The sequence below is a fragment of the Protobothrops mucrosquamatus genome, unplaced genomic scaffold (assembly GCF_001527695.2).
Source record: "Protobothrops mucrosquamatus isolate PMUCROS unplaced genomic scaffold, P.Mucros_1.0 scaffold1628, whole genome shotgun sequence".
Lineage (NCBI taxonomy): Eukaryota > Metazoa > Chordata > Lepidosauria > Squamata > Viperidae > Protobothrops > Protobothrops mucrosquamatus.
Window position 1 is genome coordinate 33,277 of NW_015387787.1, and position 17,200 is coordinate 50,476.

The window sequence follows — 17,200 nt, forward strand, 5'->3', positions numbered from 1 at the left end:
AGATGGGTGGCATATAAATTTAATAAATAAATACAAATAAAATAAAATTGAGAGAATCCTTGCTATATTGACTTAAACCCACATTTTTTTTCCTGTCAGAATCCTGATAATCATTTCATTGGCCTAAGGTCAAGTTCTCACAGCCTGTTGGGCCTCTTGTTTGTGCTTGATGAAATTTACCCTCGAATAAAGTGGCTAGGTTAGCCATATGTCAAGAAAGGCTGTCTGAGACCAGAGAGGATGCTTGGACATTGCCCGAATGCAGGTGGCATTCTAGAGAATTGGCTGAGATAGGATACAAGTCAACTGGCTACAGGTTTCTTTGTATACCTATAAATGACTATGCAGTCTTGGGCAAAAACAAGAAAGGCAAAACTATCTTCATTTGTCCCTTTTTGATCATGCATTTTCTCCCCCCCCCCTTTTTTATGTACTTCAAAGTACGGTGTCCCTGTATTTCCAATTTTTCCTTCTACAACTTGCTTCCTATTTGAGCATCCTCTGGAAAGCTCCTGGGAGGTTCCCCTAAACCAGTGGTTCTCAACCTTTTTAATGCCGCGACCCCCAACCGGTCGTAAGTCGAGGACTAAACTGGTTGTAAGTCGAGGACTAAACCGGTCGTAAGTCGAGGACTAAACCGGTCGTAAGTCGAGGACTACCCAACCGGTCGTAAGTCGAGGACTTTCCCTGCCCGGGAGCGCCGCACATGCATGTTCCGCCCCCTGTGCCGGCCGAGGCGTAGCTGGCAAGCGGCAGAGACGGAGCAGGCCGACCACCAGCTGGCCCAGCTCAAGGGAGGTAAGGCACCCGCCGGAAAAGGGGAAAAAATGGCGGACAGCCTTGCTTGGCGACCCCTGTGAAATGGTCAATCGACCCCAAATGGGGTCGCGACCCATAGGTTGAGAACCGCTGCCCTAAACATTGTTGCAATTTCTCAGTTTCTTTTGGCGGGATCTGTGGGTAACAGTCCACTTCATCAGACTGCCAAATGGGGATGATCATGGCAGATTCTCAAAAAGCTCTTAGAATGGTCCCCCTCCTCTATTCTTCATATAAATTCATTAATATTACATTCACTGTATAAAGGTATTCCTAAGCTACTTTATTATTAATAGCATAACTACTGCAACTGCAACTGCAGATTTGAAAGACACTTGCTTCTCTGCAGAAAACTGCTGCGACTCCATTATACTGCTAGTTGCCACTGGCTGCAGAAGTGAGCAGGTTAAGACAGTCTGGCTGGAGGGGGGGGACTTCTTTTTTTGCCTCCCTTTCAGCACAAAAGTGGTAGAAATATTCAGTTATACTTAGCTGAGCCATTGTTATTAGGCACTGACTGCTTTGGGGATGCTTGCAGATCACTTCAGCATTCCAATCCTGCCCCTTGGAGATGGGAGTGAGAATATATATATTTTTTATTCGACATTTAAATATAACTATCTTCCAATTTAAAGATGTTAGGCTAGAAATTAAACTGCTAAAGAGTGAGACTTTTGCTTTAACATGATGCAGCAGCAAAAGGCTTGCCAGTGGGCAAAAGCCTGGCATTGTGTGCTTTTGAATGACATTGGAGCTCACACGCAAATGCAAGTAAAATATTATTTTCCTTCGACTCTGCATCCAGTCCTCACGTTTATGACCTTTGCAAGTTTGTAAAACAAAGGAAAGCTGAAGTAAGTTCATCAGCACAGTTTCACTTGGCAACTACTTTGCTTAATGAACGAGTTGCCTAGCCCAATTGTGACGCTAAACGAGGACTATATTTATTATTATTTATGTTGTATTTGTCATACCATTAACCATCAATGTTAGGCCTTTTAGAAATTTGTCATCCATTTGCTATTCACTGCATAGCAAATCCTTCAGCTATTTTCAGCTCGTACTTTAATTAATAACTTTTTACTTACTGTTAATAAGGCTAAGCCATCTTTCAGATTTTAATCAACTCACCCTTCCTATGCTTTTGAGCTCTCCCAGATGACTAAAGATGAGAGAAGTTCATCAGAAGCAGGCCAACACATTGGAAAAGACAATAATAGTCATTCTTTTTTTATTGCTCCACATGGTTAACATAAGTAATCTTTCTGCGATTGTAATATTTTGAGAGTTCATATTATATAGTTAAATAGGTATATTAAAAGATTTGTTGTTAGCTAGCTATTATAATGGCTACCATAGTTTTACACTCCTGTGATTTCTGGTATCGCTAGCATAAGAAAAACAATAATTTCTAATTGCATTACCAAGCCATACAATTCCAAATAATATGTGTAATATTTTCTGCCACGTTCCCACGTTAAAGTAGATTTTTGTAAAATAGATTAGAGTTACTTTTTGTGATGAGGCACAATTTACAGAATAGATTCTGCTGGCAGCATAATCATGTCTTGAGGGATCCCACCTGCTTTTGAAGCTTGCCTTTATTGTTTTCTCTTTGTTTACCATGACCCCCCCCCATGTTGTGGCATTAGGGCTGCTTTCATCAATGGGTTTTATGTTTTGTTGTTTTTTTTGCCATTGGTATTTTGGGAACAATTACTCCAGAGGCATTTAATGTGAGAAAGCAAAGGGAAATAAAAGCAGAAGTTTGAGCATCTTGTAATAGCTCTTCAAAAGCAATCTGGCCTTGATGCAGCCATATATTTCCCATCAGAGTCCATTAAAATCAAAAGGGCTGACATCTCTTAGCCTGGAGGAAGGGAATTAGGGTCATAAAAGAACAGAGTTATGTTCCACTCCTGCAAGGGAGCTGCTTCTCCCCCCCACCCCCATTTCTGTCTATCTCTTCCAGCCTTCCCAAGAAGCTGCATAAGGTGCAGGGAGGAGGAATTAAGTTCTAATTGAGCACGCCTAGTCACCCTCACCCAGCATAATAAGGCCTAGTACAGGTAGTCCTCGACTTATGACCACAATTGAGTCCAAAATTTATGTTGCTAAGTGAGACATTTTTAAAGTGAGTTTTGCCCCATTTTGCGACCTTTCTTGCCACAGTTGTTAAGTGAATCACTGCAGTTAAGTTAGTAACCCGGTTAAGTGAATCTGGCTTCCCCATTGATTTTGCTTGTCAGAAGCTTGCAAAAGGTGCTCACATGACCTTGGCATAAGTATGAACCAGTTGCCAAGCATCTGAATTTTGATCACACGATCATGGGGATGCTACAAAGTGTGAAGTGTGAAAAACGGTCATAAACCACTTTTTTTCAGTGCCCTTGCAACTTTGAAAGGTCCCTAAATGAACTGTTGTAAGTCAAGGACTACCTGTAATGAATAGGGCCTCATTAGCCATGGCTTACTGTTGCGGGGTTAAGCTTGATTTAGACTTGTCCACAACTGCCTATATGCTGCCTATACGCTGCAAAGGGGTTGATGGATAAGCTTCAGTTGTGGATGGTTGCAGCCGGGCTGACAGCCACACCTCCCAAAACTCAATTATGCACTGTGTGGAGATGTGTCCTGCATGGTAATTGGTTCCTCCAATTTCCTGTTGGGAGGTGGCCGGAAGGCAAGGCACTTTCAGACATCATTGTTAACAATGGCAGAAGTGTAAATGGAACAGCTATGCAACTGTCTCTGAACGATAGACGCATACATTCCCTGATGTGCAGTGATGCAGAAGTCTAACTCCAGCTTTAGTGAATGAACCCAGCCACACCATTGATTGCTCATGCTTTTGTGTGCCATCCTTTAGCAGGGCATCAACTGGGCACTGCCCTCAACTTTGCCTCCTTCAGAGTAAGATGCTAAATAGTTCAAAGGTTAGGCCAGGCAGGTTGTGGTGCTTCCTTGAGGGGACCTGTTCCCAAGGGGGGGTGTCACAAGACACACACGCACCATGCCCTTGCAGTCCTCTCTTCCCAGGCTGAGTGCATTGCAGAGAAGAAGCAATGTTTTGTTCCCAGTTGGATAAACCACCATGTGAACATAGCCCCACCTTGTGTTTTTGCAAGGCATATATTCTATTGTGCTATGTAGAGAATGCCAGAAAGGTTGTGGCCAGGCGTGAGGCATTCTTAAATTCCCATAAATGGAACCAGCTTAAGCTCATGGTGTAAACCTTTTACCGATCATTTATGTTTTTAGCCAGTGTGAGTCAGGCCTCTGGATGTTTTCATTATCCCGTAACCTTGTGGCATGCATACGTCACTTTATGTTCTGCAGTTGTTACTGCTAAGGCAAGTCTTACTTGCAAGCCTATTCTCCCTTCATCACAGAGTTACTTCACGTACAAATTGGTTCTCCTCTCTCATATTTTGAGTGCGGGGATTGGCTGTCATTGGAAGACTATCTTTCAAGACCCAAAGAGGAGCAGGAGAATGAGGCTATGATGAGAATTTTGACCTTACTCTACTAATCTCCTCTGGAACCTATTGTGGAAGACTAACCAAAATGACTTTTCAGTTTGATTCCCTGCCTTCCTCGTTGTTATTTTTTTTTGGGGGGGGGGGGATATAATTCTTTAAAAAGGAGGGATGCTATAACAGTAGTTATGCTATCAGTCCCAGGTAGCTTTCCTTGTCTTTTTTAACATACTTCTTGTTTTTAACCCTGCACATTCCTTTGTTTTAAAAGCCATTCCAATTTTCCAAGCTAACACTCAGTAAATCAAACTAATACTTGATAATAGTCAACTGCTTTGATTTTTCCTCATCTAAAATTTTATCTTTCCTGTAATGGGAGTAGCTTCCATCATTTTAGGTACTATTTGTAATATCTAAATATGCCTTTAGTATATTCTTGGGTTTGTAAGGCTACTTGGAAGTGATTGCTTAGTGGTAAGAGCTGAGTTGTTGGCATCCTAGCATTAGAATTAACGTGCCAGTGTCTTGACCATGAAGACAGATTTTCCTTCTAAATGTGCACTTAACAGGTCTCCACCCACAGTGTTGATTTTGCTATTTTATTTATAGATGGGTTTATTTTTATGCCACCCCCATCTAAGACTGAAGGTGGTTTTTGCAAAATAGTAAAACAAACTTCAGTAATCATAAAACTAGAATATCAATAAAACTCATAATTAAAACTGTCTTAATCATCATAATGTTTGATAGACCTAAAGCCAAGAATTAGAAAGCTGCTATGTGAGTTCCACAAGCTTGTTTTTCTCTGTTGGTCATCAAAGCAAGGACGGACTGGGTCATTAAAAAAAACAATTCTATATGTTTATTTGTATATAGACAATATTTTATTCTATCCTGGTCAGTAGAAGAACAAAGGCCTTCTATAATGATGAATAAATGGCTCAGAAGTAAACAGCATTGTCCTCCCACCCATATACACACTTACATACTCATCTTTCAAGAAAAAAAAATCAGGAGTAAAAACAGAGTTTATTCAATAGCCGCGTGGACTTGGACAAAGTTAAACATCAACAGTCATCTTGGTTTTGCAAATAGGGTTCTGGTCAACATTTGGAGACCAAGGAATGTAGACAGCTAGAACTGTGCCAATCTAAACACTTGAATATTTTTTCCTTTTTGAAATAGAATGTGACAATTAGCTGTTTCCGTCCATGTTCACAAGTCATTTGTATACCCTGCTAACATCTACTTGTATGAACATCTCTTATTTAGTTACAAAGTTGTAGTCTGAAAGGGAAACAAGAACTGCCCAGTCCTTAAATGAATGCACAGAGTTGTTTGGATAAAGAGAATCTCTCTGTAGTGGAGAGGAGACCAAAATGATCCAAACCAGGGGTCTTCAAACTTGGTCCTTTTATGACTTATGGACTTCAACTCCAGAATTCCTGGCTGAGGAATTCTGGGAGTTGAAGTCCACAAGTCATAAAAGGGCCAAGTTTGAAGACCCCTGATCCAAACTAACCACAGAGTAGTTTCTTTTAGGAAACTCCAATAAACCAAACTGTGTTAATGAGGAGAAATCCATTCCTCCCTGCAGCTGACCAATGCAGAGCTGATTTTAACCTGGGGAATTCACTTTTGACTCCAGCAATAGCTTTTCAAACTATATATCCAGTGAATTGTTGCTTGGGCTGATATTTTTTTGTCAAAAACAACATTGTCACTGCAGCTTGATAGGGTTGCTGCTGATGGAGCTTCTCCTCCTCTGTTCTGTGGACCTTTAAGACAAGTTTTTGGAAAGTGATGGATGCAATTAGGAGGGTGGATTGGAGAGGGGGAGAGAAAAGAAGGCTTCACTGTCTAATACATGTCTCCTCTCTTTGCATAGGAGGAGCTAACTAGCACCAGTGTGGAACACATCATAGTCAACCCTAATGCAGCTTATGACAAATTTAAGGACAAGAGAGTGGGTACTAAAGGGCTAGGTAAGTAATGTTTCTCATGGGCACTTACAATATATCCAGGGAAGAGCAATAGTTTCAGATTCTTCCCCTAAACTAGAAAATGGTGGTAGTAGTAAACTCTTACAGTAATCCACAGAGAGGATCTAAAGGTCATGATTAAAAATATCCTAATACATCTCTGTCCATTAAAATTATAATCTGCATTATTTATTATCCTGTGTTTTATTTGTGTATATGCAAAATATATTTTCTGCAAATTTTTCATTAGGGGTTGTTTTTTTTTTTGAAATTTGAAAATCACAGTATCATTGCCTACAAAGGCAAAAAAAAAAAGGGCAATACCCACATGATAATGGCAGTCGTAATACATTACGTGCACTGAAATATATCTATTTGGGTGATTTTGTTGGTGATGTGAGGACTTGCAAATGATGAGTACCAACATTAGAGTTTATGCCAGAGTCAGCAATGCAGCCAGGGATTCCAGACACATTGTGACAAGAGGAAATTATTACAAAATTTGAAAAGAAGGGAGTGTAATACTCATCTGCTTTAATTTAAATTTATGGAAATATATGAACCTGCAATTCAAGTGGTCTAAAAATGCAAAATTAAATGTCCCCCCCCTTTTTTTTGTTCTATAGATTTCTCTGATCGTATTGGCAAATCCAAAAGAACTGGCTACGAGTCTGGAGATTATGAAATTGTAAGTTGTTGACTTATTTGGACAAATTCAATTGGACTGGACAAATCCAGTCCAGTTCTAGTTCAGCTCTCCCCCTCCCTACAGACAGACAGACAGACAGACACACACCCACACCCACACCCACACACACTTAGGTGACAGTGCAGGGAGAAAAATCCAGGCACTTTTTTGAAAACATTTCCGTAAAGCCCACTTTTAACTCAGCAATTGGATTAAGGTGGAAACTGCTATCTTATCTTCTATTATATTATCAGCTGATATCCCAAAGTTCTAACCTTGCTTTTCTGCCTTTTTCATTAAGTTAGGAGAAGGACTTCATGCGAAAGAGACCCCTCAGCAGAAATATCAGCGACTACTACATGAAGTTCAGGAGCTGACTGCTGAAGTGGAGAAGATCAAGGTAAAAGTCGAAGATCGATAAAGGCAATCTGGAACCTGCTGAGGGGGCCTTCTTGAGTTGGACCAGATTAAGCTGGTCCAGAACTTGGCGTATTCTTTAATTTCTGCGTGTGTAAAATTAAGTGCTCCCTCAGATAATATTCTTGCATTAAAATTGGAGGGGAGGGAACTGTTGATTATTAGACTTTTTAACACTTGTGTTCCTGCTTCCTCAGAACAGCGTAAAGGAGTCCTCAGCAGAGGAGAAACTGACACCAGTCGCTCTTGCAAAACAAGTGGCTGGCCTGAAACAGCAGCTCGTCTCCACCCATCTGGAGAAACTGTTGGGACCAGAGGCGGCCATCAACTTAACGGACCCTGATGGTGCTCTGGCCAAGTAGGTTGTGGTGGGGACTAGGACTTCCTTCAGGGAGTAGCTTTTCCAGGCAAGCTCAAGGTCAAATATATCTTTTCTTTCTCTCAGACTCTCTGAGGGGGTATAGAGGTAGTCCTCCACTTACAACAGTTCATTTAGTGACTATTTGAACTTACAGCGCCCCTGAAAAAAGTGACTTATGATTATTTTTCACACTTCACGACCGTTGCAGAATCCCCAGTGTCACATGATCAAAATTCAGACCTTTGGCAACTGACACATATTTAGGACAGTTGCGGTGTCCCCGGGGGTCACGCGATCCCCTTTTGCAACCTTCTGAGAAGCAAAGTCAATGGGGGAAGCCAGATTCTCTTAACCATATGGCTAGCTTAACAACTGCAGTGATTCACTTAACAACTCTTAAGTTCCGTAAGACTTCCTGGGCTTCTGCTTTTTCAGGCGCTTGCTTCTTCAACTGGAAGCGACAAAAACTGCTAAAAGCGTTTCTGTTGGTGGGAAAGGTGCGGCCAAAGTCCCAGCGGGCCCAGAAAACACCGTGACATACGAACTGCATTCTCGACCTGAGCAAGACAAGTTCTCTCAAGCTGCTAAAGTAAGAATGGGAAATGCTTGTTCTCTGGGTCCTCTCTTGAGATGGGGGCGGTGGGGGGGGAATGCCTTAGAATAGTGGGAGGCAAAGTATGTAGAACAGAGGTGAGTTACCTTTCTCCAGGACTGTCTTGGGTGACCAAGGTGGTGTTTAAACTGTTTAAATGAGTAAAAGCTGCATTGATGGGCTAATGTTCATGACTTCATAAACAGCCCGTTCTCCAGAATGCTTGGACATCTGTAAACAATGTTTTAAAATATGTCTGCCATTTTTTTAAAAAAAAAATATTTTTGTAAGTTGAAAAGAGGGATATTTATTTATTCTGTTTTTTAATTTAATTTAAATTACATTTTAATTTAAATGATTTGTAAGACTGCCCATCTTCAAAAACCACCTCTGAATGGTTCACAACAACAACAAAACAGTACTATAAAAACCATGAAGCAGAATCCAAACCCACTGCTTCAATTATCCCCTTGGGATGCCCCAACAACCAATCCAAAACAGCCCCAAACAACCTACACACACACACACACACACACACACACACACACACACACACACACACATCTTGCTTTCTGTGTATGTTTATATATGTGTGCGATATTAAAAACAAAATATGGCAGATAGTGGAAGTAACAGAAGCATAATTGACAATAATTGACATCTGAACCAGAATCACTATTCCTTCTGGAAATTGTTAAGACCAGAACCTGGCTGATATCACAGCCACTGTTGCTCTGCTTGCTGCTAAAATATTAAGCTGACTTTAGAAAGGAAAAGTAACATTGGGGAACTGGAATTCCAGACTCTCCAGGTTTCTGGGGCTATTTCCTTATTGCTGGCACTGTGTACATTTTAAAATGAAGCCATGGCCGATCCCATTTCTAATCAGCTCCATAAAGTTGATGTATTCAATACTGAAGGATTTCTTCATCTGTTAGAAATCCAGGGTATTCTTCCAGAAATTGCTGAAGGACAGCTTCCAGTAGCAGGAGCCAGCATGATCATTGGGAAAGGATGCTGGGAGTGATATTTCAGTGCCACAATTTCCTACTGCCTGGCCCGTTAGCTTGTTTTTAGTGGCATAAAAAAAACACCAAACCTGTTCTTTGAAGTGCCTGCTTCCCAGAAGACTCATCTCAATTCAAAATAAAACTTTAGAAGCACTTTGCCTGTTTGATTGCAAGCTAGCAGAGATTTGTCGATCAGAATTGGGGAGTAAAATATTTCAATTTTTTGTTGTTTGTGTGTGTGTGTGTGTGTGCCTTGTCAGATAGCAGAATTGGAGAAGCGTCTGGCTGAATTGGAAGTGTCGGTTCGTTGTGAACAGGATGTGCAGGTGAGAGACACGGGGCAGTAGACTGGCAGGTTGCCTGACAAAGCTGGGGGTTTTAATAAATTAATAAATTTAATAAATTGCAATGATCCCATAGACTCAGGCCTGAGATGATTTTTTTTCTTTTTTCTTACGGAGAAGCATAGGGAAAAATATTGTACTTTATGTCAACAGCTAAAATGCAGCAATGGATGGATTGCGTGAAGAAGAGCTTTCTTTTGGCTCTTTCTAGGGCTCTTTGCTTTCCTTACTAGGTGAATTCTGATATCTAATTATGTTATAGATGAAGCAAAAACTTGTTAGAGTTCAATTTTAATTCAGGAGGGAGGGGGGAGGAGCAGGACTTCACATTGTAAGGAGGTTGTAGTGGCCTAAATGGGGGGAAACAGACTTGGACTCAATTCAGACTCAGGCTGAGTGGCTGAAGATTTGGGGCCTTCCCAGATACAGAGAATTATCATCTTTGGCTCTGGATGGGGCTGCACTACTCTGGATAGGCCAAATGTGCCTTTTAGGGGTCCCCTCTGACTCATAATTTCAGTTTGAACAGCAGATAGCAGCCATGGCTTGGAGCGCCTTTTGACAGTCTGTTTTATAAATCAAATTGCCTCCATACTGACAGTTTCTCATGCCTTAGTCACTGTCATCTGGATTGTTATTCCAGAATTCCCCATCCAGCATGGGAGTTGAAACATATATGTTAGCGTTGCAAGTTGACACGGTTGAGAAACGCTGGCCTATATTAAAACAATGGCATATATTGTATTGCAGACTAACATCCTTGTTACAAACTGAATGGCATTGTATTAAATCACCATTTCCCCCCTGTCTATCTACCGTAGAATCCTCTGTCTGTTGGACTGCAGGGCGCTAGCTTAATGGTAAGACACTGATTCGGTCTTCTATCTTGGGCCTCCTGTGACTTGGAAGCAATTAAATGGGATGTCTGCTTTTCAGGAGTAAGCATGAAGGAATCTTGTAGAATGGTTTATACTGTGGATGGTTGCAAAACCATATTGTGATTGCTGCTGTACAAACCTTTGGATGTATGCCTGTTATGAAATCCTGGAAGTGGGAGGGTAGGAGAAACGAAGAAATGGGGGTGGGGGGAATAGATTTCAGTAAGGTATGATTGAGGCACATATTTTTTGCCTTTGCAAGATGTTCTAGACCAGGTAGTCCAGACTTGGCTATCTATCTTACAAGCCAAAAAATCAAAGGGACAAAGAGAAATTGCCAAGAGCGTTTTGGTCTGGCAAAGTATATTTTTTTCTGATCTCCTGCAGAAGGCAGCATGACAGTAAAATGTAATAAATGTTATTGTTTCAGCGGTGTCTGCAGTCAAATAGTAAAAATGATGACCACAATGGTGTGATCCAAGCTCTGCCTGTTTTTCTTATATGTGACAAGCAGAGCTTTGAATGCACTTTCAGGCCTGCGTTCTTGATTTTTTTTTAACCATATCCTGTGGACCCTCAATGTTATTTAATGGTTTAAAAGGACCTCATCTTTCCTAAATGCTATATAGGGATCAAAAGATCAGTTATAACCTCATACTTAGAATGGCTAAGCTCTTGGTGACATAATCTCAATCATATCTGTATTTCTGGATATGAAAGCTTCCTCACCTTTAAGTTTGTATACACACATTAACCTCACACAGTATTATCAGTCGTAAATAAAATAGCTCAAAGTATATTATTCTCCACTGCCAGTCTGTTTTGTTTTCTAAAAATGACACAAAATAATAGACATTTCTGGACATTAAGAACTAATGACAGGAGAGAAATCCTTATATTTAGAAACAAAACAGGTTCTGAAAGGAATGGGAAAACTGAGACAAATATCATGTAAGGCAGGGGTGTCAAACTGCCGGCCTGCGGGCCGGATGCGTCATGCCAAAACTGCGCCCACCCCATTGCTGGCAATGAGAAAAAAGTTGCGATACGTCGCGACATGTCACGTGATGTCGTGAGTTTGACACCCGTGATGTAAGGCCTAGAGACTGCAGGTAAGGCTATATTTGATTAATCAGAATGTTGTAAGCAGTTAAAGGAGTTTTAGATTTTCATTCTCTGTGTTGTCAGCTGAGTGATTTACACTCTTCAATCCCAACCATCCGTAGGAAACTGTGGAACTCTTGCAGGCCAAAGTCAACTCCTTAGATGTGGCAACTCTGGACCAGGTGGAGGCAAGGCTACAAGTGAGTCTTATTCTAGGGTTTCTTTTTTATATAATAGTTTTTTAATATTAATAGTTCTAAAAGTAATAATATAAAGTAAGTAATAATATAAAGTAAGAAAGAAGTAATAATATAAAGTAAGAAAGAAAAGAGGAAAAGAAAAATCAAAGAGAAAGCTAAAACTGACAGCACAGGTGGTCAGATTCTACGCAGCAGCACTGGGGATTCATCAGAAACAAGTGATTAATCCATCATAGCTATTTTACACAATCAATGCAGCAAACCCTTTTGCATTATCACTCTTCTACATTTCAGTATTTAATGACTATGGGCCTCACAGTTTAAGGATTAATATTATATTATAGTTAGGCCATGCTGTGTTTTACTCATGTGCAACTGACAGATTGGATGCCAAATTGTGATTTTAATATAGATTTTATCTGTCATTTATTATTTTATTCTAGAAATTTTAACTGGATATTCCTTGAGTATTTTTAATTTGCTCTGGTCTCTTTGACTGTAATAAGCATTGACTTGACTTGAAAAGTTGAAAGTGCAAAAAAGAAAAAAGAGTAAATTAAAAATAGAAAAGAAATCCTATCTAATCTTCAAAACCCTAAATCGTAAGTTCTGGTTTTTTTTTTCTGTTTTCTGGAAAAAGTTCATAAGGAGTTTTCAATTGGCAATAAATATAGATATTGTCTTGTCTCTAATCAAAGAAGAAAACTGGCCATCTCAACGAGTTCCATCACTTTCACCAATCATTGCTCCATTATAGGTATTGCCAAATGTTTCCATCTTTGTGCCTACAATAATCTTGGCTGCAGTTATCATAGATAAAAACAAAGTTCTGTTCCTTTTTTTCCACCAGATGTTGACTTGGAGGCTTTTGAAGATTAATAAACAATTGAGAGCAGAGGACTGTGTGGTGGAACTGTTGGACAAACAGTTGGAAAATGTTTCTCTAGGGTTTCCCATCAGGCAGTACATTTGTGCTTGTGAGATAGGATGTTGATATTGTGGCAAGTCATCATGCTCTGTTAACATCAGTTTTCTTCCCCCATTCCTAGAGTGTTTTGGGAAAGGTGAATGAGATTGCCAAGCACAAAGCCACAGTAGAGGACGCAGACACCCAAAGCAAGGTCAGCTTCTGTTTAGTCTTTCTAATACAGCACATGATAAATCCACAAACTTTTTTTAGAAGATGTTCGTACACACAAGTTCTCCTTAGATCACGCCTATTAGGTTCACTGTTCAGAGTTACAATGGTGTTGAATAAATGGTACAGGTAGTCCTCGATGTATGACCCCAATTTAGTCCAAAATTTCTGTTGCTAAGTGAGGCATTTGTTAAGTGAATTTTGCCCCATTTTACGACCTCTCTTGCCGCAGTGAAGAGAGTGAATCACTGCAGTTGTTAAGTTATTAATATGGTTGTAAAGTGAATGTGGCTTCCCCATTAACTTGGCTTGTCAGAAGGTCACAAAAGGTAATCGCATGTTCCCGGGGTCATTGCAACCATCATAAATAGGAGTCAGTTGTCAAGTATCTGAATTTTGATCAGGTGAATGCTACAGTGGTCATAAGTGTGAAAAACAGTCATAAGTCACATTTTTCAGTGCTGTTATAACTTTGTCACTAAATAAACTTGTGAGTCGAGAACAACCTGTACTTAAGACTGGTCCTCAGATTTCCCCCTTTTGCAACATCCCTGCAATCACATGAACACAATCTGGGTACCCAATGTCTGGTTATTGCATCATCACAGCAGGTTGCAGTCACGTGATTGTGATTTTTTGATGTTCCTTGCTGGCTTCCCACAGAATTTGCTGTTATGACAGGTCCTCCCTTAAGGATGGTAACCAAGACTGCTAGAATGCTGTGGTCACATGAACTGCACTTTATAACTGTGTTGCTTAGCTACAGCCATTTTGGTCTCAGTGGCCATAGTAACCATATCAGGAAAATTTTAAAGCAATTGCTTCTTTCCCTGGACTTGAGTAGCAGGAAGATATGGTGGGTGGATTTATTTTATTTATTTATTTGTATCCCACCGTTATTATTTTTACAAATAACTCAAGGCAGTGAACATATCCAACACATCTTTCCCCTCTTATTTTAAGCCAGGGGTAGGGAACCATGCCCCCCTTTTTGACTTGTGGACTTCAACTCCCAGAATTCCTGAGCCCAATCCTGGTGTATATGCCTGGCGTTCGTTCAGCAAGGGCAACATTTGTTTCTGGCTGATAATCTAAGTATATAGGGATTTGTACTGCCTGTTACCTCTGCAGCTGCTACACCTAAGTCAGATTTGTTTTTAATAGCTTGAAATATTAATAATCTGTTGCATCAGGTAGCTTAAAGCTCATGATGACTCTAGATCTTGTGGTTTCCTGGGTTGATTTGGTCAGCTCCGGATGAGAAAACAGAGCATTTATGACTGCTCTGAGCAAACAATAGTTTTGATTCCACGTTCAGATTCTGCCTATAAAAATTGGAGATTGCACTCTCACGTGCCTGTACGGTTTCTGAGAAAGAAGAAGGGAGTGTGACATGTGACATGGCTTCTGTCATAACAGGCACGTGCACCCTTTGTTTGCTTAGCACTTAGTGGCTAGCATTTGATTGTGTGAACTGAACTTTGCTGGATAGCATCATAACTAAAGCACGACTGGACAAGCTGATTGTTCTGCCTGCCACTAGAGCTGAATATTTGTAATTTATGCACTAACTATGTGTTGGTTGGTTAATGGTTGGTTAATAATGGATTAATGCCAACCAGCTCATCAGATTTGAGGGCCAATTTTTTGTCCCAGGTATGCATACATGCATATGTTAACCTGAGTACTGTGGAGTGTCAGAAGGTCAAGGCTAGGGCCAGATCCTCACTCAACTTCTTTCCTTGCTCAGGATGTTCCTTTGTCTCTCCTTAATAGGTTCATCAGCTGTATGCAGTTGTGCAGGAGTGGAGTCCACTGGCTAGCACCCTCCCTGAGGTGGTGCAGCGCCTAGTTGCTGTGCGGCAGTTGCATGAACAAGGTGAGTTCTCGGGCTGTTTGGATGATGGTGAGGACTTCTACTTAAAAACCAGGAAAGGAGCAGCCTTGAAGTCACGGATTCAAAAAAATAAATTATCAGCCTTTACGCTCCTTGTTGCCCCGAGGAGCAATCTACTGTTGAATAGTGGGGTTTTTTTCCAGCTGACTTGGGTTTTTCTTGGTTACAGCCATGCAATTTGGGCAGCTCCTGACTCATTTGGACACTACCCAGCAAATGATTGCTAATTCTCTGAAGGATAACGTAACCCTGCTGACACAGGTAAGACTTAGAACGCTCAGAGCCACCCGGGGTAGTGCCAGTGTCGTAGTCACTAAGATCTCTACAACCTGATCTGCATGGATGGTGTTTGCATGTCCCTCTACAGATGAAACATGCTTGCACGTCTCACAGTGTTTAAGAATAGGGAGCAGCTGTTGCATTCCACCAAAAGGTATAACGGAGTTGTTTATCCTATGACGGTGAGGTCTAGAGGGAGGAATTTTGATATGCAACATTTACTCAAGATTATATAGTTTTTAGACATTATAATTGTGAAAATATGTTTAACATTTTCTTAGGAATGTCTCCTGAACATCAGAGGTCAGAGAGTAAGATTTTGGAAGAGGGCTGGTACCTAGTTTTGCAACAGTTCTGACCAATAGTATCAATTGAGTGCTCAGTAGCTCTGTTCCTCCTTACAGAACCTTAAAATGGAGGAGATGGAGGAGATAGATCATCTGGTCCATTCCAGGAATCCACTGCTAGTGCAATTTATTCCTTGTAGTGGTGAAACCACTGGAGTCCCTCTCATATGGCAGAACCAGTCAGGTTCCTTTGTCTTCCTCCAACAGCAGTTCTCCTTGTCTTGCCAGCTCTGTGTCTTTTCCCAGGCGAAGTTCAGTCAGGGTTGCAAAAACATTGTAGTGGAATTAAAAGGGAAAGTACTAATACAGTGTTCATCAATGAATCTGAGGTTGTCTTTTCTAGTTCTAGATCTATATCTAAATCTGAAAAAAAGGGTAGATAGGGCAGTGACCCCATCAGAGGATTTGGGGTTCAAGTAAATATGTTGATGTTAGGCTTTTTTCCTGGCATTCCATGTTCAGCTTGGGTGTTGGGAGTTTAATATTATTAAAACTAAAATTCACTAATAGATGATAGAGAGATGAGAGAGAGAGAGAGAGGAATGGATGGAGAGATGATAGATATGAGAGAGATAAGGTAGATAGATAGATAGATGGATGGATGGATGGATGGATGGATGGATGGATAGATAGATAGATAGATAGATAGATAGATAGATAGATAGATAGACACATAGACACATAGATAGATGATTGATAGAGATAGATGATAGACAGATAGACAGACAGACAGGGTATTATGCAACATTTTGCAAGTGTTATGAAAAATGTGAAATAAAAAAATGGATTTGCCCAATTTATTCTGTGTAGAAGATGCTGCTATTCTTGATACGTATTAAATTAGCTTACTAAAACATTGCCTCTGGTTATTAGATATCAGCACTACCCTAAAGCATTTGGGGTTCCAGATGGTAGATAACCTCAACCTGGTGCTCCTGGGGTTATCACTGTATATGGCGGTAGGAAGATCTGCTAGGCGAGAGCTTGCCCTTAAGGGTTCAAGTGAATGTGCCTGGCTGTTTCCCCTCCGTGGCTGACAACTCTCCCCTCACCTTCTCTCCCTAGGTCCAGAAAGCCATGAAAGAGAATCTAGCTGCTGTGGAAGACAATTTTGCCAGCATCAACTCACGGGTACAGAAGCTGGCCAAATAAATCTCCTTAACAGAAAGGCAGGGTTGGAAGATTTGCCCACTCTGTAAACACACACTAATTGCTCGGTCCTTTCCCTACCTTTGTCCCTTTTCTTGCACATTCATAGCAGGAGTTGAACCTTCCTACAGGCCAGAGGACTGAGCGCTTCTATGTTAAAAGGCAGCTGTGCCCCTCCCTCCTCCCAATGTTTTTCCATGTCCCTGAAGGTTGCTGGTTGCAGAGGGGAAAGTGGCACACCCTAGTGGATGGGGAAGCTCTGTCCTAGTGAGGGAGTCACTCTTTGCCCATTTCTTGAGGAAGGTGCGCTGCCTCTTTGGCCCACAACGAGGGCCTTTTACAGGGAAAGGTGTCTTTAACGCTCTCAGCATGGAGTTGAATTGTGTTGTATAATTATTTTCTGTCATTAAACTCTGATGCTTACTGCTTTGTGCTGGTCTTTTTTTTAAAAAAAAAAAAACCTGACACGATACAGATGATTTTATATTTTTGTCTGTTTTCATCAGGGATTAAACT

General features: G+C 40.8%; 1 protein-coding gene across 1 annotated transcript; it reads left to right on the top strand.

Moving 5' to 3' along the window:
* Window positions 1–1,506: 1,506 nt before the first annotated feature.
* Window positions 1,507–17,107, top strand: DCTN2 (dynactin subunit 2). The gene is made up of 13 exons (XM_015822614.1): window positions 1,507–1,590; window positions 6,187–6,283; window positions 6,907–6,968; window positions 7,270–7,368; window positions 7,583–7,743; window positions 8,182–8,335; window positions 9,609–9,674; window positions 10,514–10,552; window positions 11,797–11,874; window positions 12,924–12,995; window positions 14,789–14,891; window positions 15,079–15,170; window positions 16,601–17,107. The coding sequence occupies exons 1-13, from the start codon at window positions 1,507–1,509 to the stop codon at window positions 16,685–16,687; spliced, it is 1,194 nt and encodes a 397-aa protein (XP_015678100.1). The 3' UTR covers window positions 16,688–17,107.
* The last annotated feature ends 93 nt before the right edge of the window (window positions 17,108–17,200 follow it).